This window comes from Macaca mulatta, chromosome 13, assembly GCF_049350105.2.
Source record: "Macaca mulatta isolate MMU2019108-1 chromosome 13, T2T-MMU8v2.0, whole genome shotgun sequence".
Lineage (NCBI taxonomy): Eukaryota > Metazoa > Chordata > Mammalia > Primates > Cercopithecidae > Macaca > Macaca mulatta.
Window position 1 is genome coordinate 74,237,065 of NC_133418.1, and position 26,505 is coordinate 74,263,569.

General features: G+C 34.8%; 1 protein-coding gene across 20 annotated transcripts in view; it reads left to right on the top strand.

Annotated features, from left to right (window-relative positions):
• NRXN1 (neurexin 1) overlaps positions 1-26,505 on the top strand; it is a 1,126,307-nt gene that overhangs the window by 498,170 nt on the left and 601,632 nt on the right. For 11 of the 20 annotated variants that reach the window (XM_077958693.1, XM_028832104.2, XM_077958703.1 and 8 more), the window contains 2 exons: positions 6,301-6,504; positions 9,085-9,111. In XM_077958693.1, coding sequence (XP_077814819.1) covers positions 6,301-6,504; positions 9,085-9,111 — 231 coding nt within the window. The remainder of the gene's footprint in view (positions 1-6,300; positions 6,505-9,084; positions 9,112-26,505) is intronic. The other 9 variants (XM_077958695.1, XM_077958705.1, XM_077958699.1 and 6 more) reach the window with 1 other exon arrangement.

A 26,505-nucleotide genomic window follows, 5' to 3' on the forward strand; every position in this document is an offset into this window, starting at 1 on the left:
CAATATCCTCTCTGAAAAGTAAGCTGACTTTCAATCACCTAAGGTACACCAGTGTTTCTGGAAGTGTACCCTAATAGAAAAAGTACTTACCTTTGGCTAGGACCTAACCAACTGCAGAGGATTCATTTACCAATTTGCTATTATAGCTTAGCTGGGCCTATTGAAGTTCTGAGCAGGTGCCACCTCTCTTTTTCTAATAGGAGGCAAACCTACATTTTATTTTTCTTTTTCTCACCCTATAAAATAAAAGGAATGAGGATTCAAAGAAAACTGAAGGGTAATAGCCGTCCCAGTTGATCTGCAGAACAGGCTAAAGGAATAAATAGCAGAACAAATAGTTCTAAGCTTATTCTTCCATCGACCCAGTGTTTCAGACAAATGCTTTAGTCACTGCACCCATTGTCACTTATTTTCAACAATGGAGCTAAAAATCAATATGAAAAAATACTGATGAGTTTTTCCATTGTCCTCACCTGCTACAAATAACATTCCTTTATTACATATTTAGCCTAAAAGTACCTGGCATCTATTTTTAAGCTATGAATATTTATTGTTTTCCTTTTTTATTCCTGAAATAGTTCAATTCAGTTTGCCTAAAACCTCCTAGGAAAAAGAGGGGTTGTTTTGTGAAATCCAAAATTGAAATCTGATTTTGGTTATTTATCTTAAAAAGGAGGTACATCAACTTACTAGTTCTGTGATTAATATTAAAAATATAAATATTTAACAGTAATATAGTAATCATATATTAAACCACTTACCATATGCTATTATTATTGTGTGTCATGCATTTACATGGGTCAATAGATGGATATGTTATCACATAGATACAGATATATTCATTCTCTTTATGATAGTAGCTAACTGCAATTTCTGTGAATTGTCAGTACAACTTAGCTATTTCTGTATAGTTTAGTTCATATGGTGTATATTCTTTATAAGTTTCCTCTTTGCATTTTTCTTCCCAATTTTAGTTTGTTTAGTTTTGTTTTTGGAAATTGCCAAAAGGATGAACAATGAACAAAGCTTGCAAGGTATAATACAGTTAGGCATAATATGAGATTAGCAGACTTGCATGATTTAAGGTTTTGTTTTAATTTTAATCACTCAGAGAGCTGCCAGTTATTCTGATGCCTCTTGGTTAAGTGAAGCTGAAAAAAGGGTATAACTCAACTGTCACATATATTACGGAAGCTTTCCGTTAAATATGCGTGGTGTACCACCCTGTGGCAATATTCTGCTACTACATATGGCAAAAATGAAAATAGAAATTGTAGACTTTTCGAGCCAGGATGAGAGAGAAGAAATATTTATATATTGCAATGATTAGAAAAAGGGTCAGCAAGCATATGTAGATTTGTAAATGAGAATTTAATAGCAAACTTCATCATTGGGATTTGACATACTTCTTTATCTGATAGGAGGCTGGACGTTTCTGCAGATTTCTTTGTCTCCAGGTTGGCTATATGCATTTTTGGGTGGTTCTTGTTACTGGATTACCTATGTGTATTGCATGAGTCTTTTGCTTTTCAGAATTAATTTTCTTGCTCACGTTAGGGTGCCTCCTGACAGCAAAGGAAATGTGTGATGGTTGTCATACTCAATACCACAAAATTTAGTTTCTGTCCAGCTCCTGGCTATTATGCCCTAGTTCAGTTAACACAAGATCATGCCTGAACCTCTGAGTTTCCAATTTAAAAGAAGGGGCTTTGACTGAGTTTCTTCTCCAGACACACATTGATCAGATAAGGCTGTTGTTGATCAAATACGAGTTGACAACTCTTCAAGTTTTTTTTTTTTTAATAGACAACTTTTAAACTTGTTTTCTTATTATTGAGCAAAAAATGATAATTTAATATTTATGAAAATAATTATTCAAAGTAATTAAAAAGCATGTTCAACTCCTTGGATTTAGAAAGTTCACCATGGAAAAAGTATGTTGCAATCACATTATAGGAGATGTTTATCCTGCCTAAGGGGGCAAAGGAGTTTATAAGAAAGAACAAAATACTTGCTAACTTAGGCAGACAAGAAGAGAGTATTTTGTTTTACATGTTTTGATCCTATAAGAAGGAGTAGTACAGAAATAATGTTCAATGATTAAAAGTTAAATTTAGTACCTTCCCTTCTGCTTTATTTTTAATAAAACAGAATTTGTGGAGACTTGATCATATAAAAATTATTCTCTGTCATATGTAAGAATAAGAGCTTTGATATAATCAGATATCTACTTTATACTGTGTGTTAAATTCTAACAGATGGAGGGACAGATGTCAGAGCAATATAATTTGGCTCCCTGTCTGATTTTCATCGTTGATCACAATATGTGACTGCCTTTCGGCAAAACTGAGTACAGGTGTACACTTTAGACTGCAACAAAGAATAATGCAGAAAAGCAAATTTATCAAACTTAATGACAAGGGAGAAGGAGATATAGAAGACAAAGTTGAAACTGTTTTTCTCCCCCAGTGGGAAGTATTATACTAGAATTAGCCTTTTAAAGATTTATTGTATATTCTAAATGATGAAATAATTTTACTAGTGTTCAAGGATGCTGCCAAATAGCATAACCTTCAAATGTCAGAATGTTGTTTACCATTTATTTGGCAACTCTAGACTACAACCCTGTGCATTTTCCATTTCTTGTCTAATTAAACATTAACTCTAATTATGAGGAATCATTTAGACTTTCATTTGTCATTTATCAACAAGTTATTTTCACATTGAGAATTATTTAAAATGACACTCGGGGGCACTCAAGTTTTATTACTTTACTATGTTATTTCAGTCCTGCAGCTTTTTGGAGAATGTTAAAGGCTAATGATTCTGATTATTTTTTTCTCTGGGTTGTATTTCCCACTATATTTATGATCCGTTGTCAGTCATCTGTATTTCTAAAACGAGGTGCCCCCGATTTAGTTTTCAATCAAATTAAGCTAATTTTCCCAGAAGAATATGATTATTTTAAAAATATGATTAGTGAATAATAGATCCTAGTTGTACAGATTAACTAAAGAGGAGAAAACAAACACTGTTTTGATCATTTTATCTGTATGATACCAAAGTAACTGAACACATGATAATGGCTTTAACCCTTTTTTTCAGGTACTTGTTGCTTTACAGGTATGGATCATGATTGTCTAGTTTAGGAAAAACAAAAGTAAAGATCAAATTTCTTTTAAAATTATACCACGATCATTTTTCTCTCTAGAATTCACTATAGCTTTACACTCAGGTTTTAATTATTTTTTGAACAACAGCAATTTGGTTATTTGCACTGGTCTTTGACCACTGGGATTTCACTCCCATTTGAGAAACTTCTTGCCTAATTGGAAAAAAATATGATGTGATATAGAACCACTATATTTTTGAAAGACCATATTTTGTTTTATCAGTGCTTAGGGCATTGCCTAACCATGAGGCCCCTATTTTAGCAAATAGACACTTCCCTAGCCTATATTCTGCAGCCCAATTTTGGCCTTCAAAGTGGACTTTATTAAATATTTTGTTCATGCACATTACTGAAATTAGATTTCACTTGCAATAAGCAGAATAAATACTTAATTTCTTTGGTGAGCATTTATGTAAGCTTGGTATTCAAATTGAAATTAGCTCACTGTGTGTGTGTGTGCAATTATTGATTCAATTAATATTTATGGAGGCTCTGCTGCGGGCCTGGCATCATGGGGGCACTTGCTGCTGATAGAGCAATGCATATAAGAGACTGATCTCTGCCCTCAAGGTGCTTGTATTCTAAAGGGCAAATACAGATAACACTATACAAGCAAGAAATGATCATTTTAACAAAATGAAATGGTGAATATCTATTGAATAACTGGAGGGGATAGCAGGCCTCTCTGAAGTAACATTTGAGCAAAGACCTGAATGCTGAAAGAACCAGCTATTTAAAGATCTGGGGTGAAACATTTTTCAACAGAGGGATCTAAAAGTGCAAACACTTCAGTGAGATCATGAAATTGGTGTATCTGGAGCTCACTGAGCAAGAAAGGGGACATACTTAAAGCTGAGGCCAGAGAGACGGGCTGGGGCCAGGGTCACACTGATCTTTATAGGTTAAAAAAAGGTAGGAACACGGTTGAGGAAGCTACTACAGTGATGTAGGTGAGAGATGAGAGCAAAGTCTGAGGGACATTAGTGGCACAGGTGAGCAGCAATCAATTCAGAATGTGGATTGGAATTAGAGCCTGTAGGACTTGCAGACTTGCAAATGGATTGGACATGGCAGAGAGAGTAAGAGGAATCAGAAAGCTTTAGGTCAGAGCAATGGGTTTATCACATTTACTGAGATGGAGAAGACTGAGGAAGGAGCATGTTTTGAGTTTGTTCGTTTTTGAAGGGAGTGAATTAAGAGTTTAATAAGGTACCTATAATATTCCAGTTGAAAATTTCCAATAGGCAGTGAATGCTAGAGCTCAGGAGAGAAGTCAGAACCCTTAATAAATATTAGAGGAGTGAGCATATGAGTTGACTGAGATCTCTTAAGTAAAGAGGTAGATGGAAAAGAGAAGGGAGCTAACCTAAGCAGGGAGACCTGGAACAGTCAGTGCTTGGAGAGGCTCTGGATGCTCACTTAATCCCAGAATGACAACAAATAATGATTAAAGTCTTATAGAAACAGTACTTGACTTTCTGAAAGATAAACTTGCAAAACCACAACTCTGAATATAGTCCCAATATTGAACACAGTTGTATCAGTACAGGTAATTGCTATGCTGTGTAAGTAGGCAAAATAATGAGAATTTCCAGGTTCATTTTAATTCCAGGTATTTTTTTCTTTATTAAGTATCATCCTGAGTTATTGGAACCAATGAGAAAGCAAACTGATTCATGCTTGTTTTGCAATATTCCACTACCATATGGTACTTAACATTAAGGAGTCCTGACTCTTTCTTAAAGCCATCAGGTTGTCATCAACAGTTTTTCTATTCGTTTCTTTGTGTCTTTAAGACAGTACTAAGCAACTTCCCTATTGATGTCATCTACCTTGATTTAGTAACAAACATCCTTAAAAGCTCCTCAGTCTCACCCCCATGCTTATTTAGTATAACAAAGGCACATCATTATGCTTTGGGTGACAACGTATTCAGGACACCAGGGTTGTGCTAATAGATAATATTTAAAGTTACTCCCCTTCTATAAATTAACCTTAAAAGGAAGCAACAGTTTAAGCCTTTGTAAAAATTACCTTGCTAAACATAATGGCTCAAAAGAAGCGTTGTCTGTTGTTTGGTAATATCAGTTTTTCTTTTTTCTTTTCAAACATCACCTTTGGTAAAGTACTGGCCCAATTCCTACAGTTAAGCCATATTTCTTTTTTTTTTTTTTCTTTTAAAAATAATTCCATCAGGGCAGAGATTATGAAAAAATGATGATAGTAACTTCTCCTAGAACTACAGGTTTTTAGGACAGATCAAAGCCCTAAGAAATCTTCTGGCAGTACCCTCTTATTGTGCAGATGAATAATTCAGAGCCCAGGCAAGGTTGACCAATTTCACAGAACTGGTCAGTGGGCTCACCGTACATAAACATGAATTGAAAAGTTGCTGGAGGCTGGGCACAGATTCCTTTTGGGAACCTGGGTGAGAGGGTCACTTGAGCCCAGGAGTTTGAGACCAGCCTAGGCAACAAAGGGAGACCCATCTCTAGAAAAAAGTGTTAATAAACTAGCCTGGCATGGTGTCATGTGCCTGTGGTCCCAGCTACTCAGGAGGTTGAGGTGGAAAGATTGCTTGAGCTCAGGAGGTCATGGCTGCACTGAGATCCCACCACTGCACTACAGCCTTGGGAATAGAGACTTTGTCTCAAACAAACAAACAAACAAACAACAACAAAACCCAAACAAATACAACAACAACAAAAAAAATCCGCAACTTTGCTGGTGTTTCAAACTAGGCTCACACTGTGACTGTACAAAAGAACGTGATCTTTGCTTTTGAGAAGGGAGACACATAATCAAACCCTCAAAATTCAACATGATTAATGCTATAAGTAGAAAGTGCTATGGGAACAAAAAAAAAAAAAAAAAAAGAAAGAAAGAAAGAAAAGAAAAGAAACTGATGATATCTATGTTTCTGGGCTTTAGAAAATATCTCACAAGGGAAGTCCTCTACTCTGACCTCTTTTCCAGCTTACAGTTTTGTTTATTTTTGAAGAAGATGAATTGATTTTGTAGTATTTTGTTCTAGAAGTCTTAAGTGATAATAAATGATCCTTTTCCTTATTAAAGTATTAATGCACTCTACCATCCAAGAACTTATTATATTCATTTTCCATCTCTAGAGGCAACGGTTTTGAGCTATGATGGGAGCATGTTTATGAAAATTCAGCTCCCTGTAGTCATGCACACGGAGGCTGAGGATGTTTCCTTACGGTTCCGATCCCAGCGTGCATATGGCATTCTGATGGCAACCACTTCTAGAGACTCTGCTGACACCCTCCGCCTGGAGCTAGATGCAGGACGTGTGAAACTGACGGTCAATCTAGGTAACAACCTGCCTTCCCCCACTGAACTAACACTTTTTTACTTTTTGTTCAATTTTGCCTGCAAACATTGATCAAGTAGCCTGTTTGCCATGGAAAATTAAAACATTTAATGGTCTTATTTCCATCATTTAAAGTAATTTTAGGTTTTGGGGGGCATCTTTTTATTTTTTTATTTTTTTTATGTTTAACATAACTTACTGTTTTGTGATTTCTACCACTGAGGGTTCTTAAAAGAGAAGCCATGTCTGTCAGTGAGGTTAATCGAAAATGTAAATGATTAAGCCTGAGGTTGCCTCAGGCTGAATTTTCTGTTGATATATTCACTAACATTTAGATTGGTTGTAGGTGACATCTTTGCAGATAAATAAAAACGTGTTTATTTAGAAAAGATTTGCACAAAATATCAAATTTCTGCTTTGTTATTGAGATCAACAGCTGTTCTTACTCGACTCCATGGGCTTCTCCTTTGAATAGTCACCTTTGTGGTACCCCGTCTTTTCTGTTTTGGAGTACTGTGTAGTGGTATTTTGCTATCAAATAGCGATCCACAACCCTTCAATGCCCAAAGTCTGCGGCCCTTAGCAAACAGCCATGAGAACACTAGAGACACAGGCTCTTCTACAGAGAGATAATGCTTTCCTGCTTAATTGTAGCATTAAGAAAGACTCATTACAGTAAAACCTCACCAATCTGGATGAATTATGGAGAAAAACCAGGCTGAATTAGGAAAAAGTCTGAATTGCAGATTTTAAAATTTGTTTAAGCAGTTTTTATTTTTTATAAATTATACTCAAAATCATAATAGTTTCGAAAGTCTTATCAAGGAAAGGACTGTCTAGGCTGATTTTAGTGGTTGGATAAGAATTAATTATAATTAGCACATTGTTTCATGCCAACTGTACTGGAAATCAACATAAAGTACTGGAAATCAGTTGTTTTCCCAAACTTGGCTTTTCAAAATCTTGTTTATGAGTTTAACTTTTTTTTTTTTTTTTTTAAGAGAGTTTTGCTCATATCAAAGGAAGAATTAATATTCTGCCCAAATTTGCAGTGTTATCACTGTTTCAAAATAAGAGGAGTCAAAATTAATGAGGTTTTACTGTATTTTTGGCAGTGTTAAACACACGTAGATAGAAATGAATAAACAGAGAGAGAAAAATAAAATTTGAAACTACGTAGATTTACCTAAATAAAAGAGTAATAAAATGTGATGAGGTAAGGCATTTGTGGAAACCCCACCTACATTTTCAAATTGTGCTGGGCAGAATGATAACTCATAAAATATAAAATTATCCCATTGGTATCTTATTGCCTATAATTATATTTAATTAACATTAGTGAAATTAAATAATAAGGTTAAAAAATACTACTTTAAGAACACAGAGCACTCTCCTTTACTGTTCTGTTAGAGTACCCTCTAGTGACAATGACAGGTTATTACAAGCCGATCAAAACAAATCGCCTAATTGCATGCAGTAAAGCTGCTGTTAGTCAAAGTGGAAACACTCATGAGAATTTTCGAACAGCAAAGCATTCTGTAGAAAGAGCTGTGTAGGTGCTGGTCCTTGGCTGTTTGCAACCACTTTTCTGATGCGGTTGACGACACATGACAAACTCAGCTATATGGAAACAGAATCTAGGTTTATATTTTTTATGTTCCCCAAAGGCATTAAATAATAAAACCCAAACCAACAAATATATATAAAATAAATAGAAAACATCCTACATAGTCTTTTAAAAATAAACGCTATAATTACAGTTTGTGTTACCCATACCAGATGTTCTGTTCTTATAGTAGCTGCTTTTATATAAAGCAGGTATAAGAAAGGGAAAATCAAGAAAGGAAAATCAAGGGAACTATGACACTTATTATATAGAGATAGCATTGTTAGCTCCTAAGAGAGGCATAGGCTTATGTGCTTTGAATAATGACTGCTCCTTAGCCACTGGAGTTTCTAAAGGAATCATACAGTTGTTTCTTTCCTCCTCCAATTAACGCAAGGTATGGAATCCAGCCAACATCTGGCAGTTACCTTTTTATGCCCAAGCAAATAAAATTTAAAAACAAAACAAAAACATTTAGAGCAAGATAAGAATAATTTTAACTTGCTTTCCATTTGACCACTGCAATTCTGAAGGATTCTGTTGGCCTTTGTGGGATATTAGATTTCAGAGGTCCAAGATGCCTGAGCCTAGCTGAACCTGCACTGTACCCCATTGTGACGGAGCACTTTTACATTTTGCGGAAAACAGTGATATGTTCTTTCACAGATGGGGAGAAAGTTGCAGCCAGTCTAAGCCAAACATCTTTGACATTTAACAACTCTTTACTTCACTTAGATTTGTCACCATGTAGCTTTGTTTGAATTGGCCATTTTTAAAAACTTCTATTGTTGTTTCCAATGGTAAACTTTTATAATAATACACCTGGGCTTTATAAGTATGTAAAGAATAATGATACTGAGTGGCCATATTTGCATGTGTCTGTCCCCGGAAGGGTGGACTGTAATTTTATTGGATGTCTGCAGCTATTACCTTGAAGGATGAATTTTCATTTTTCATCTATTCTTCCCCATCTAGATTGTATCAGGATTAACTGTAATTCCAGTAAGTGCCTATTCAAAATTTTTAAAATGTTATTCCTCCATTATGATGTAAGCTAGTCAAGAAAAAAAGAGAGAGAGAGCAAGAGAAATGTGTTTATAAAACTCATGAACTCACTTTTAAAGTATACCAGTCCATCATCTGGGTTGTAAAAATTCATTTAAAAATTTGTACAGCTGAAGACTTTCCCACTGCAGTTCCTACCTCTATGTGGAAAAAGAGGTGACAAGTGTTTTGTAACAGAATGTGCCAGCACCTTATAGACCTTTAGATACTGCAAGTGGCATTTGTGGACTCCAGTTGTTCTCTTCATAACTAAATAGGAGAAAATATTCTGGTTCTTGTTTTCTTTTGTCTTTATCTTTTAACTCAAATACAAAAAAAAAAAAATGTTAATTCCTCTTACTTCGAGAGTTACTATTAAACCCATCTAAAGTTTTACATAGACATAAAAAATTACTTGTCTAAAATGTTCTTCTTTGATCATTAAGAATGTTTATATGATGAATTTTTACATCCTAATCATATCTCTGCAAAAATAACCAAAACCCTTCAAATTTGTGACATGCATGCAAACTGATGAGTCTGAAAAGATGCATGGACTGAGTTTTCTTTGAATTTGGACGAAAATCTGAAAGGATAAAAGGACTGTGATTTTATTTTGAGTTGTAGTGTTATCTTAAGAGTAAACCTATTTATTTCTGTACATAAATGCTCAGGTTTTTCCTTTCCAGGTTGTGCTGATCACATTAAGAAATCTCCAATAATCACAACACAAAGTCATGAACAATTTAAATAAAATGGTTCTAACAAACTTCTAATCTCTCACTGTCATAATAAAGAATTTTAAAATTTATTTTATCGAAACAATGCTGAATGTGAGTTGATGGAATCTAGTCCCTAAAGCATTGGCCATGTTTTCAAGTGGCAATAAGGCATCCTCTGAGGAACAAACAGAGGTCTTAAACTTGCAAAAACAAGACCATTTTTCTAATAAAATACATACTGTTTCAAACACTGTGCCTCTTACAACTCATAATTCTATCCATATATATTTAATATTCTTTTTAAAATAACATTAAAATGAGTTTGCTCAGTCACACCAATAAAAAAATAACAGAATGATGACTTATTAAAAATTAAGTTAATAAATTATAACCAATATCCCAGGCATTTAAAAAGATCTCAAACAAAATAGTTCCTGAAAATAAACTGTCAAAGCTCTCACGTAAGTAGAATTTTTCAAAGATATGTCATGTCCTCTCCAACTCTATCTCCTCCATGCATTCCTAAAAGGAATACACAATTTGCACATCTAATACCAGGTCCAGTTTGCTTTCAGCTCTGGGACATAGATGCAGGCCAAGTGGCAACTCACAAAATACTCTCTGCCAAAGCCATGTCTGTGTCTTACTGCAGCTATAGGTTTTCTTGATCTCTCCTGTATCTTAGCAAATCCATGTGGGGACAATATTCCTTTCTAGAGCTCTACCTTATGTACTCTTTTTATTTTGTTTATGCGAAGCATGCAACAAAGCATGCCTTTTTGAACTTACAAAATGTAACTCTGTGAACTATAGCAATTAATGAAAATTATTCAAATAACATGTTATTCTGGATTCTGTGGCTATATCAATGATTTTTTAAATGTATCTTTATAGTATAATTACCCTTGTTAGACTCGTTTGCCATTTGGCTTATATCATGAGACTCTAGTATTGAGGATAGTCTTATTTTTCCTCTGGATATTCCACAAAATAATACCTTTGAGGACAAAGGTTTTTGCTGTTTAGTGAATTGTTTTCCCTTTTTAATGAGTATGTGATACTTGAATTCAATTAATGATTGTGAGCTTCCAGTGTACACATCGGACAGGACTGTACATTCCTTAACTTGACAGCAGTCACTGGAAAGAACATTCAATCAACAGGTAACATTTTCATTTCCTTTGTCTCTGTTTTATTCGGGGAATAGGGGGCAGGTGTAGTAAGAAACCCAAGTTCCATAAAAAAGACTCGCCTTTGAGGAAAGGGAGGAATTTACATTCCAGATAATGCAAACCTAACACACAGTGATTAAATGAGCAGTGATTTCTACTTGGAGTGCATTTTGTACTCAATAAAAACTAAATTAACAATGTCTGTATCTCAGCATAACTTGCAGTTTAATGAAAGACTGATTTATTACATGTGTCCTCTGTGAGCCATAGGTTTGTCTGAGACTGAGAAAATTAATGTACATTTATTAAATAGCAGCCGGTAACACCATTATCTCTAAAAATTGTACCATACCTAAGACATCAACTGTATTGTGAAATTAATGTGAAATACCTCAATTGATATATTTTTAAGAAAATTATCACAAGAAATATACAAAGTAAAACATAAAAGATTATCTTACATTAAAAACTAATATTAAACTCTAAGTTATTAAGCTTGAATGGAAACTTCCCCAGAAACACCTTTCTACCTTTACTTAAAATTGTGCTGCTGTTTCCTGTAGTCATCTTATCTTTCCCTACCCCACCACCGAGTTTACAGCATTTGTACTTTATATGAAAAATATACAGTGTCAGACTGTCTAATCTTTGCCAGTGAAGAATGGGTGGTAGGTGAGGAGGGTAGAGGGTCTAGTTTCTGTATTCAAATCTGCAGGACTATAAGAGATGGCAGATATGTTTCTTTTCCTGCCACTCCTGTGTCAGTAGTTTAGATGCAGTGACAGAGTCTTCCATGGACATGCTAGGGCACAGCCCTTTGTTAAAATTTCCTCTGAGAAAGGGCAGATCTGAATTCCAAGTATCATCTCTGTCAGATTCCTTATTGCTACCATTTCTTCCCCTGGGAAGAAAAGCTGTCAAGCATCCTTAAATGGAAGAAGAGAGCCTCTTTTCATTTAAAAATAAAAAAGCTTATTTTCAGATATAGATAGGGTACTTTCTTTAAAAAGCTGTTTCTGTGAATAATGGCCATTTCACTGCCAAATGTATGTTTTGATCTTTCAGATTACAAACAGAGTGTGACTGCACACAATCCCAGACTCATCTCAGTTTCTTGTTGCTCATTATGAGATGGAGTCTTGCTCTCTCACCCAGGCTGGAGTGCAGCGGTGCAATCTCAGCTCTCTGCAACCTCTGCCTCCCAGGTTCAAGCTATTCTCCTACCTCAGCCTCCCAAGTAGCTGGAACTACAGGCGTGCACCACCGCGCCTGGCTAATTTTTGTATTTTTAGTAGAGATGGGGTTTCGCCATGTTGGCCAGGCTTGTCTCAAACTCCTGACCTCAGGTGATCTGCCCGCCTTGGCCTCCCAAAGTGCTGGGATTACAGGTGTGATCCACCACACCCATCCTCAGGGACACTTCTGCATCCATATAGAAATTGATTTAATAAACTCATGATCTCTGGGGCTTGTTTTGTTTGCATTATTTGGCTTTCTTTATGCCTTATTACATTTGTCTCTTCTCGCACCTACCTGCACTTCCTTTCTTTCTATTACGATTCACTCTTCTTACTGCTCCATTTCCAGTATTGTTTCTTCGGTTATCTTTTTTCTTGTCTTCTTAAAAGAATAAAAACTCTTTGGGGTTAAAAAAAATATTTAAGCAGACCTTCCAAGTACTTTTGGCTTCTCACAGAAAATGATGTATTTAAGAGGCAGACACAACAAAATTACATATAACATTAGTGTGAACAAAGCATCAAGGGCTGAAGTTCAATTTCTATTTGCAGTCCAGTGCCCAAGTATTGGAGAGAATGGGGCATCTAAGGACAAGTACTTAACCTCGCTTTTGACTTGGGTATAGGGAAGAAACACTTCGCATAGTATGTTATTGAAAAATGTACTTTGATGGGTGTCTGGAGTAGATAATAAGATCTTTGTGTTATCATTTTATTACCAGAATGAAAAGATCAACTGGATATTAGTTATCACCAATTTTTGTGTAGATAAAAATGGAAGGCAATAAAAAATGCAAAATGTCAACCACTGGCACTTAAGCCATATTAGATTGCTTTGATCAAGCTGCCATTTGGGAAGCTACTTAAAATGACAGGAGGAAATTTCTGAGGGCTGGAGCTTGTTAACATAAAGTAAATATGTAGTTCAGAGTCGCTACTCGATGCCTGAGAGCAGAAAACTGTAAAAGGGAGTCTTTTGCCTCTGCCTTCATACAGCAGTCACTTGATTTGTGGAATTCTGCCAGTCATTGCCTTTCAGTGACTGTTGCTATCCACCTGTCTAGGATGGAAGTTGCTCAAGGAATAAGGACAAAGTAGAAATATGCAAAACAGAGGTCTTCTTGGTTTTGTTGTTTTTTCTGTTTTGTTTTACTTAAAGTATATGTGAAGGAAATGAAAAGAAAGTTTATAAATAATTGTTTTCAGCAAAAATCTAAAAAAAATTGCATGTAAAATGTAAAGAATGAACATAGATTTCTGACAGAAAACAACTAAAAACAGGCAGAGTATTGGCACATGGCAATGGGTCTTTAGAAAAATATCAAAATTGAGGCCAGGTGCTGTGTCTCATGCCTGTAATGCCAGCACTTTGGAGGCCGAGGTGTGTGGATCACCTGAGGACGGGAGTTCTAGGACCAGCCTGACCAACATGGTGAAACCCCATCTCTACTAAAAATACAGAAAAGCTAGCCAGGCATGGTGGCAGGTGCCTGTAATCCCAGCTACTTGGGAGGCTGAGGCAGGAGTATTGCTTGAACCTGGGAGGCGGTGTTTGTGGTGAGCCGAGGTCATGCAATTGCACTCCAGCTGGGGTGAAAGAGCAAGACTCCGTCTCAAAAAAATAAATAAATAAATTGGAATAAAAATACATGGAAGCCCATTTAAATTATCCACATGTTTAAACTTATGAGAATTATAAAGAATAATACAGCTTTTATTTCATATTTAGATGGCTACGTGGATTAGGCAACAGAATGATATGGTGAGTGGTTGAAAAGTAGATAACTTTGGTCTATTTTAGTGAATAATCTATTGATTGCTTATATGCAAATATAAAATGCTATGATGTTCTAAAAATTATTCTTTTGTGCAGATTAAGAATGCAAGTTGAAACCAAGCACAGTTATTAATTTATTCACGTTAAGCATTTCCTTATAAATACTGCAAAGACTCTCAAAGTAATGCAACATTCTTGAGTGTTGACCAGATTGATCAAATTATTTTCAATTGTTGAGAGTCGGCATTATAACAATTGCCTAGATAAAAAGTATTTTGAAATCCAAGAAAGTTTTAGAAGAAACATTCTAAACTTTGACTTATTAGTTTCTCTGAAAAGGGAGTTTATTTTATACAAATATCCCCAAATCTAAGAGATCACAACATGTTGGTCAGATGTTTTTCTTTGCTGGGTTGTTATGAAGAGCCGTTTCTAAACATACCCACTTCCTCCATTGTTTTGAGTTTCTTCTCTTCCTTCCTTTCCTGCCCTCTTCCATCCCTTCCTCCCTCCTTTTCTTCCTTTCTTCTCTCTCTTTCTTTCTGTCATCCCTTTCACTAACTGTATACTCTCTATATGTTGTATATTCAACTTTCCTAGAAAGAGAATCTAGTGAATCCATTACTTACCCTTGTCCCGCTGGATAAATCTTTCAATTCAGGTCACCCCATAAGGTACTCACTAGATCTTAGTTTTAGTGGCAACTGATCCAATTGGTGTATCCAACTGGATCCACTGTTGATCCAAATAGCTGTCATTAGAGTAGAGGCCACATGATTCACTCTCCTCAGAGCAGATGTAGGAGCAGCAAGCTTTCTACGCAAGTATCTTTTCTATATGTTGTCAGACTGAATTTTTTTTCAGTTTAGCTATAAAATACCCGTGAGAATTACAATCTGTTCAACATATTACTGGCTAACATATGGTACATAAGTCAAGTGGGCGAGGCTCTTTAAATCATGACACGATCAAAGAATTTGGAAATTGAAATGTTCTGTGTGCTCAGAACTCTTATCTACTTCTTTTACTTATTATTAATGTGAGCAAAAAGCAAGATGGATAAGAAATGCATTATGAAAACAGTTTTCCTGAAGATAAGTAAGAAATACTAAAAGGCTAAATTACTTTATTTTTAGTGTACTGAAAATTGGATTGTTTATTATTACTTGCTCTTTGAATGCATCATTCATACAATTGTGGAAATTCTTCACTCTCCAATTGCACTTCTCAGGAGATCAGTCTAAATACAGACTCGAAATATTTTATGCATAGTACTATTGAAATAAATTAAATTTCAAAGACAATTGCTTTTTTCTACAGATAACTGTTATAGTTAAAATTGCTTTTGAAATGTACGATTTAAGGTATGAGTTAACAAAATCCCTTTTTAAATGTTGCTTATGAAGAATGTAGGTTTCTAGTGAAATGCACCCATTAAATGTTCAGATACATGGATAATTCAACCAGCTTTGAAATCAGGAAGTTTCCAATGTAAATAAGCGTGAACTTCTATAGCACCTAAAAAAATTCCAAAATGTTTTACATTTTGGTAGGTACAAAGGAAATAGTTTATGCATGTAAACATTAAAGCCAAAATATTATAGAACATACTAAAATGACATGACTTAAAGTTGTTTTTAGAGATTTTTCATGAATTATAAAAGTTTCTAGTAAAAGAAAATGTAAGATAAATTATTTAATCCAATAATGCAGGTGTTCTCTTATTATTCAGACATATTCACCTAACAGTATTGAAATAGGCAGATAAATATGGAGTTAGAACATTATGATGAGTACAATAAATTAAAATCATAGAAACCCCGTACAATAAATTCTGTTTAATAAATCAACTGAGAAATTTTATACTGCTAAAAATAATATATTAATAATCAAGTAATTCTTTATGCAATCAATTAAGTAAAATTAGAGTAATCAGTATCTCCTATTTTTTTTGAGTTATCAATTATGGAACAGGCAAGGGACCATCATAACAAAATTGCTTTTCTATTATGTTTCTGGAAGTATATCCCTCTAAATGTTTATAGTATCTGCTGTTTTAGTTTTTTGTTTCTATTCATCATCTATAATTTCTACAATATTCTCCTTTGCTTTTTTGATTAAAAAAAAACAAAAGTGGGTAAAAGATAATTTAAACCAATTCCACCAATATTTAGGATAAAGCTACACTAGATCATGTATTTGTAATATGTCATGTACATTTTAAATTAATTTACAGGCTAAATTACCTACTAATTTTGACTACTAAAATAGAATGAATATCTTTCAAAACAACATTTTGTTCCTAATTAGAAATAACATTCATATTTGGAGGCTAAAGGAAACAGAAAATGTATAAAACTAGCCTAGGATTTCAGTTTTCACAGAAAAGTTTTATTAATGTTTTAAATGCCCTTACAGCACATAATACTTGGCACATTATGACTTAATATATAACACATTGTATAATATGTATAATATGTGCTTCTTTAAAAATATAGAGCCATGGTATAGGAATGTTTTTCCACCCTGTTCTCTTATTTTAGCAATATCTTGTAACATTGTGTCCTGTCTTTTATTAAAACATACAATATTTTTAAATGTAATCTATTGCTTCTCTTAGATTTTATGCCAAGGTGATATAAAGCAATTCCAGGTTACTGAGCCAGTTGAAGTAACATATAATAGGGAGGAAAAATATGTGTAACAAAGGTAATTATACCATGATTCTTCAGTGATCTTAGATTTTTCAGATGATAACTTGTTGGGAACATCTGTGAACAAGATCATGAGAAATAAACCAGATTTGAATAGCCACACATGACAGGATGCTTCTAGATGTGTTAGTGTAAGTTATCGTCATTGACTGTAACCTACTAATAGAAAATCTAACATAATCTTACCTTAAGAAGATCAACCAGGAACAGACACAGAGACATAACTCAACACTTCTTTCTATCAGTGGTTTGACCAGCTCCAAGGAACCTTCACACACTGTCTCTTCAAATAAATCAAGTTAATTTGGCCTAAGATTTAATTATTGTTATTGTTGGACAATTGCCATTTTAGAACATTTCCTGGAGCATAAGGTGAGCCATTCATTTCAGAAGACATTTTTCCAAAGATACTTCAAAGAATTAATTCCAAGTTTTTTCAGTTACTAAAATAAATGGTGAAAGAGAATCATAGCTTTCAAGCTACTGACTAAAAGCTAGCTTAATAAATAAGCCAGTGATGATTAAAGAAAACTATTATGTTAGCACTATCATTACAATCTTAAAATTCAAATAAAGAAGGATTTAGCTAATTATATCATTGCTTAGAAAAAATATATTGTATTCTAATTTTCACATGATGAATGCATTAATAATCATGTACAGTTTGTCCATAGCCTTCATTTGAACAATCATTGTGTAAAGAAACAAAATGAAAGCAAGACACATGAGATGCTACCATTCATCAATTGTCACATTTCTTAGAATGTATTTTCTTTAAGCAAATAGGTTCATAAAGTTGACAATACTGAGAAATAGATTTCTAAGCATTATAATTACTTCCCAGTAAAAAGAAAGGAAGAGAAAATATATAAACTTAATAAAGGCAGAAACTTAGATTTTTTTTCTCTAATATGCTTCTTACTTTTGAAAAATTTTATACTAGAATATCCCAAAAATACTGAGGATGAACTAAATTTTTTGAATTCAAAAAATTCATGTACTTAATAATATTCAGCTACCCTTATTTTAAGAAGAAATGGAAAGTAAAAAGTAAATTCACTGACTTTGAATTATGAAAAAATGTACATCCTTCTTGACCTCATAAAAATGAATGCTATAACTATTACAGTGATGTATTTAGACATGGAATGACATATTTAATTTTTAAAAATTGCATTTGTGACTATAATCCATGGCTTTGTTTATGGAATATCAGTTTACATTCTGTAAATATCCAAATGCTCAGGACCCATATGCTTTTTGATTTTTTTCAGACAACTTCGCATTGTGTATGTATTTCATAAAAGACATTAAATGAGTATCACTATAAATCAGTATAACCCTTTTCTTTCACACTACACCAACGGTGAATATATTTTCAGTTTTTAATGTTTACTTAAAAGCAAATTGAACTATTTAGTATTCAAGTTTATATCTGCTAGCTGTCCTAATATGTGATAAGCATCCCTTGGAATTTTGGAATTGATCTTTTGAAAAAAATAAAATCACAGTCTAATTGTTACTTTCATTATATTAGGCTTATTTTATTATACTTCTTAAGCTTGCCAGATGAGCTAGATTAGATTTGAAGATTGCTAGTTTTAAAACTTTTTTTCTAGAAATATATTTATTTAATTTGTGTTCATTTTTGCTGTGTTGTAAATGTAATTATATTCTTAAAAAGTAAATCATGATTCTTAAAATGTATGTTTTTCTCACTGAAAAATATTTACATAAGAGATATTTATCCTTGTCTGTCATAAATGGGTACAATCAATGACAAAGCTACAGAGGCTAAATGTTTCTTAGAAGATGATTTTAACCTTGTTTATTTGTTTGCATAAGCAATGATATTTAGGACAGAAGAAATAGAGCAAGAGGTGAAACATCGAGAAATATTGAAATTTATTTTGTAGATAATAGAATAAATTTGGTATCATTTAGGAAAATGGCAGAAAAGTCTCTGGAGGGTGTTTCCAACAACTCTCCAAGGTCACATCCACTTGAGGAAGAGATGTATGTTTTCTTATAATTAAATACTCATTAGGTTTTGAGTTCCCCCAATTCCTAAGCCAACTGTTTCCTTTGGACTCGGAAGTTACTGACTGCTGACCTTAGGTCATTTTGTTCTACTAGGCTGTATGCATCACTAAGTTTATTTTCAGTGTAACTGAGCGAAAAGACTGTCCAAATAGTTATCCAGATAACTAATTTACTCAAGTTCTCCAACTGTAGGGGTTACCAAATTCCACCCTGCTAAATATTAAAACAAGAGGACAGAGTTTTCTTTTTATTTACATTTCATAGTGAATGGAGGCATTAAAAGATGGAGTTATTTTTCATCAACAACTTGGCTTAATTTAATATCAAGGGATGTTTCATCTGCTGTTAAAAAAAGTCCCACAAAGTTTACACAAATAAACCCATTCAACAAATACTTAGTGAATGACCATTATGTTCAAGGCAGTGAGCTACATCATATTTTCTCTGAGACTGTAAACTCATTGAGGAGAAGATAATAATGACAACATAATACTGATGATAGTTACTATTATCACTACTATAATTGAAAGCTTACCATAAATGAGATTATGGTAAGCTTTTTGAGTTATTAAGATGCATTAAACCTTTGATTAAAAGTAGTTTTGAGTTATTAAGATGCATTAAACCCATTTGCATTGTGTGTAGTATTAGCTTATGAGATATATGAGGATCCTGAGGCATGCTGAAAGTAAGAAGGTTGCTCAAGGTCACACAGCTAATAACTTGTAGAACCAGGATAAAACTCAGCAGTCTGTGGGTCAAGAAATAAATGCAATGTAATTAGTCAGCACATGACTAATTTCTCCAGTGGATTTTTTAAAGTTTGTAAAATGTCTTTTTTTCTGTTATTAGTGTTCATTTTTGAAAAACAAACATCAAGCTTAATGTCTGACTTTATATCATTTAATCAAAGTACTTTTTAACTGGGGATGAGTATTTCTAGTATTTTTAGCATAAAGAAATGTGTCTGTCCTTAGGACTCTCTCTCTTTGCTTATTTAAAAAAAAAAAAAAGGAGACAAGTATCTCTTTATAAGGACACTGAATAGTTCTCAAGGGTATATCCTTGGCTAAATCGAGGAGCACTTGAGGAGGAATAGAGAAGAAAAGAGAGAGGAGTTACATGGCTCAGCAGGTAGTTTTGCTTCCTGGTTCTGAGGTTATTGGTGTATCACCAAGCCCAGATCGTGATTGGCACCAGGCCTGGCCAGCAAGACAAGCCTGAGACAGCTTCTCTGATACCCCAGAGGCCATGTTATTAAGTGCAGACACTATGGGGAAGGTGATTCAACTATGCTTCTCACATAGATACAGGAAGAATTTTGCCTCCAGCCTTGTCTGCTCATTCCTGAATGTAGAATTTACTAAAGGAAGCATCAAAAATAAATAAGCGCAAAACTTACACTCCTAATAAGGACTGGCTTCAACAGCATACAATGTATGCAGTCACGCAGTGCCATATGCTAAGAAGGGCCCTGTGTTTGCGTTAATGCTCTACTGGTACCATCTTGAAATTCTTAATTTTGAATAAAGACTCCACATTTTTCTCTGCACTGGCCTCTCAAAATACATGGCTCATCATGCCTCTAGTAATGTTAAGAGGCAGAAAAAGGACAATTTAGAAGTGTCATTTACATGTCTAAATTTAATTTGTAATTGGATGTTTTAGCTGATTCTTGTGAAAAATTAAAACAAACAGGTTTCACTCGCAACTCAATACCTAAAAATTGAGAAGGATAAAATAGAGACCTGTAATGAGGAGTTAATCTCCTTTGAATTTTTTTAACTGAAGGAAAAATTATTTTAAAATCAGAAAGTAATGTCAAAGTCAAATAGTAGGCCGAAGGTGTCATAATTACAACCTGGGAAACATATCCTCTCATCATTTGTAGGTAGGAAGTACTGCTGCCGGCAACCATGACTCAGGCATCAAGCAGTGGTAGCTCCTGCTTCTGTTTCTATCTTCTCATCATTGTCACAATGACAAGGCTTGCTTCCAGCTTCTCACAGGTCCTGTCTCACTCCAGAGACTACTGTCCCCAAAGTCAACTGCCAAATAAAACTTTTTAGTACCTGGAAAAGTTGATATAGGTAGAAACCTAATTACCTAATTTTAAACAAAGGTGCATGCAGTCTCACACACACACACACACACACACACACACACACACACACACAGAGCAAGCATTTAATGAATGTTTCTATTCTAAATTTGCAGAAAAGGAAAGGAACCTAATTTATCCTACATTGTATAAGTAGAAGGACTTTGCAGTTGATTTGTGTCAATTGATTTGTGTCATTTAAAGCAGCATTCTCCAAACTTTTTGGCATGAGGGACTGGTTTCATGGAAGACAATTTTTCCACAGACGGGAGTGATTTCAGGACAATTCAAGTGCATCCCATTTATCATGCACCTTATTTCTATTACTATTACATTGTAATATATAATGAAATCATTATACAACTCACCATAATGTAGAATCAGTACAACTAGAGGTTGTTTACCAGCAACTGGAGAGTCCCATCTGAGGGTAATGGAAGACAGTGACTGATCATCAAGCATTAGATTCTCCTAAAGAGCATGAAACCTAGATTCTCGCATGTGCACTTCACAATAGGGTTTGCATTTTTATGAGAATCGGATGCCACTACTGATCTGACATGAGGTGCAGCTCAGATGGTGATACGAGCAGTGGAGAGCAGCTGTAAATACAGATGAAACTTCTCTGGCTTGCCTGCTGCCCACCTCCTGCTGTGCGGCTTGGTTCCTGACAGGCTATGGACAGTACCTGTCTGTGGCCTCGCAGGTGGGGAGCCTGGGCTTAAAACCTTTAAAAATTGCTTTTAGTTGTTTCTTAAGAAAACAAACAGCAGTAAAAGAGTTAGGACAATTAGCATTTTTAAGGTTATGTTAGAGTTAATGGCAATATCAAATCTAAAACTCAGGTTCCCTCACACTTAAATTCTTGAGTATGTTTCTGTTATTATTTCTTTAATATGCAATGCAAAATTTACAGGAAAGGATATTTTAAATTGTCTGTACATGTTTATGTTACAGGGTCTTGAACACTATAGCTCTCAAGCTAGCTCCTGGTTTTAATGAAGCTTTATTGAAACACAGCCACTCCATTTGTTTACATACATTCTATGCTTGCTTTTACATTGTAGTAGTAAAGTTGAAGAATTGCAATGGTGAACACATGTCGGCAAAGTCAAATATATTTACACTCTGGCCCTTTACAGAAAAAGTGTTTTGACCTCTGACTTATTAGAATGTACGTTCCTTTGACTGTAACTTGGATATTCCCAATTCTGAGATTGGTTCTTGGTACAAAATAAATTTTGAACAAAATTAGTAGCATATGGGTGCCATGGAACTCAGAATAAGTATGTAGCTAAATGGGATAAACAACAGACACAATATGGACCATTCAGTTTTAAAATTTCATAATTCTCAGCTGTTATGGTACTGTAACTTCTCTTCCTAATTCAATTTCCAGGTGCTGTAGGTCTAAATATATTGAACAGTCATGTATAAATATAGAACCAATTTATACGTATAAGGTGATTCTAGTCTTTTAAAAAAAATTCCTGCCTGCCCATCATCTGTGCAGTTTGTTAGGTGATGGATTTGCAGAAATACCCATCAAAATCTTCATGCTTGATAAATGGTTTAATTGAGCAAGTCAGATTGCCACTGAAATAACTAGGTAGAATTTTAAAATAGAAATTACAATGAATATGTAAGACAAATAAAGTGAACTTCAGAACCACACCAGGGTATATATACCATAAGCAGGGTACCTCATAAAGATGGTTCACTTATGTAGTTAACCTCTTTAAAATACACGCACCACTAGAGGGAGATAGCTACCTAAAGGGTATGTAGAGATGCAGTGAGTTTAAGCTTGTGGCACACACATCTAAGAGTTTAAAAATCCAAATATAACTGCTATTTTTTTTTCAAGTTTCTGTACAGCCACATCCACCTTTCAGTTCCAGAGGCATCTGCCAGTTTTGTCTCTTAGAGGTCTTTGCTTGCATTGAATGAAAGGGTCTCAGCTTTGTTTCATTCTTCTCTATTGCTCTTCACTATCTTTTCCCTCCACATTCATAAACCAGTATAAATTGTTCACAAGATATTTGCACACAAGGCTTTCTAGCAAAAAGGATCCAAATTTAGTATCATGTACATCTTATTTTAACCCCGAGATTATTAAGCAAGTCATTATTGAAATATTTCAGGTTCTCTTGTAAATGTATTTTACATTTATTTTTACATTTAGGGTGAATGCTTAGGAATTAAACAACCAAACACAAATACTGTGAAATCTCAGGTTAAAATGACGACTGTTCCAAAGAATTTGACTTTGGGAGTCCTAATTTCAAAATACTAGACTATGCAGTGTGCCTGTTCAAATAAAAATTGTGGATGTTTCTTTCAATATACATTTTTATATAATGTATAATATATTTGGCTGTCAATCATTTTTTAATGGTAGATCCTTTGGTGGTTTGCAGAACTCATGCACTGTTATTTTCCATATTTTCCATAAAAAGGAGGGAAAGTAAATTAATATTTATTGAGATTACACAAAGTGCAAAGCACCAAACACATTAGATTTGTTATATTCCTTAGTCCTTACAACAAACCTATGAAATAAGGTAGGCATTATTATTGCACATTTGTAGATGATGGAAGGAAAGCTCAAAGAAACTAACATACCCAAGCCTAAGCAACCAGAAAATGCAAAACCTGCTTTCAAATCCAAGTTTATTTAACTCTCAACCAAGTTCAAGCCTTTCTTATGATGCATGCAGATCTCCCTTGAAATATGTGAGAATCTACATTTGAACCAAATGTGAAGAGGTACATGAAAAACACACCTGTTTCATCACTGCTTCCCAAACTGTGTATGGCAGTGAGGTTGTTTGTAAATTGTATTGATTCTGCTACCCAAAGCAGGTGGGTTTGTTTAAAATGTATTTAGAACAATATTTTTGAATATGTATAAATATAAATAGAGAAAGGAATGATATGCAAAGGTCAAAGATTGTTTACCCTCTCTGACTTTGGCCAGACAATTAGGTAATGCATGTTAGGTCCTAAATAAGTTCGAGGCCCAGGCATTAGTTTCACCCTGCGAATAACGAGGAAGACAGAGGCAAGGCAACTAACCTCCCATGGAGATGTCTGTAAAAGGAGAGTTGGACTAAGTAGCTATGCATCCGTTGAATGCTATTCTTTCTTTCTTAAATACTTCACTTAGTAGTCTGTGCTTCAGTACTTTCAAGTATAATTTATAGCGATTAACAAAAATAATCGTAACATCATTGGGGAAGAAAGTCAAATGAAATTTTTTAAAAAGGGAAAAAATTCAAGTTGCTGAAATGCAATAAAATTCCTGAATCTTGGCTCCCTAAGGATGGAAAATAAGGAAAGCCAATCTGTTGCATAACTCATATGACATAAGAAGAAAAGATCTGGCTGGGTGCGGTGGCTCACGCCTATAATCCCAGCACTTTGGGAGGCCGAGGTGGGCGGATCAGAGGTCAGGAGATGGAGACCATCCTGGCTAACATAGTGAAACCCCATCTCTACTAAAAGAAAAAATAAAAAAAATAGCCAGGGGCGGTGGCAGGCGCCCGTAGTCCCAGCTACTTGAGAGGCTGAGATAGGAAAATGGCGTGAACAGTGAACCCAGGAGGCAGAGCTTGCAGTGACCCAAGATGTCGCCACTGCACTCCAGCCTAGGCGACCCAGCAAGACTCGGTCTCAAAAAAAAAGAAGAAGAAAAGATCTACTAAATCTTTAGAAGAGGATCTATGAATTTAAGCTTCGTAATTAAGGGAGTGTAGGGAATTCATGTTAGAGGGATGTTAATGTGGACAGACTGAAACTGGTAGGCTTTGATATGCATAATACATGATGTTCTGTAGAAAGAGCTTTTAATTCATAGGCCACAAAAATCCTTTTTGCAAGTTAAACGTAATTTTTAAAACAAGGGGTTATTTGAAAATACTTTTAACAAGCATTGGCCGGAGTTTTATGAAAAAGTTATTCTTTTCTTAAAGGGAGAAATAAACCCCCTAGTTGAGGGGATTTATTTATTTGAGACTGACTTTCAAACAAGGACTGCAGAGTCCAGAGGTTCCAGGCGACGCCTCAGGGGCCAAGTTATCCTGCCTCTATCTCTTAGCAGGGCAACTCCTCCTTTATATGGTTTCTGTATTCTTTTATGCAAGATTATTTGTGGAAAAGAAGTAATTCCACTGATTTAAAAATAATAATGAAACTTTGGCCCCAGTTGAGCTCCTGGATTTTGACACTGCACAACCATACTTCGCCTGCATAAGGCAAGCTTCGGGAAATACCGAGTCAGATTCTCTCACATTGCCCTTCCCTGGTCTGATTCTTTGAGCAGATGAAAGAATAATATGCCTTAAGTAAAAGAAATGTGCTTTAAAGATCACTTCATTATTTCCCCACATAAGTTTCTGGTCTATGATTTAGTGTTCAAACTGAACTTGTCCATAAAGCAGGAGGATATCCTGGTACACAGAGCAGAATGTCCCTGCTCCTGCTTGATCATTTATTGATTGATTGGTGCTGTATTCTGTGAATGTTGTCAAAATAAAAAAAAAAAAAAAACACAGTTATCACCATTAAAATTTGACAATATAAAAAAATAAACACATTTTCTAGCACATATCAATATTGTCCTCTGGATTCAACTTGAGTTTAGTAATTCTTGGGTAGAAGAGCCTCTTTAAGGCTCTGTCTGCCCTCTGCCTACTATGCCAAACCAAAAGTGATGAAATTAGTAATAGTAATAATAAAAATAAAAAGCTTACACACTTAGGATAGTCACTATAACACTGCAGTCTTTCATGTAGCTGCAAGGTGATATTGGTCCTTCTAAGAATGACAATCGTTTGAAGTTGGCTGTAGGAAAGTTTTTTAAATATGCTTTTATATGGGATTATCATTTTACAGATAAAAAGGAACAGAGAGAATAAATGCCATCTTCAAGGTGACATAATTAGTTGATGACAGACTAGGGACAAAATCCAGTTTTCTTTACCACTAACTCCCATAACTACAAATTATAACATGAAATTTCCTTTATTCTGAGACTAATATTTAAAGAAACCTAAGAATCATGTTGATGCGAAATTGGAAGTAAAAGTCATTAGCAAACGTGGTTACTAACATGGCCAAAAATCTACCATCTTTTGAGTGTATCTCTCTCTATCCCTCACACACACACATCCACATACACATATACACATGCTAACACACACTTTCCTCTGTCTATACCATGCCTCAAGTTAGGGTTAATTCCAGCCCTTCTTAGGAGTTAATCTTAGAGACACCTCGAATTTATGGATGGGTAGGTTGTGGAAGAACACTCAACTTACACTGAATCAGGGGAAACTGAAATGTTTATTGCTTCTACTTCCATCTGTTATCAATAAGTTTTAGCTACAGGGTCATCAGCAGACCCAGTGAAAATCACCAGGCACAAAACAGTTAGACCACAGATTAGGTCAAACTCTGTTGAAAAGCACTGACAGACTTATTAAACTCAGACTCAGATTTTGGTGTGACTTGAGAAATTCATTCTAGATCAGCACTGTCTAATGAACAGAATAATGTTTTAAAAGTTTGTTAGGGCTGGGCGC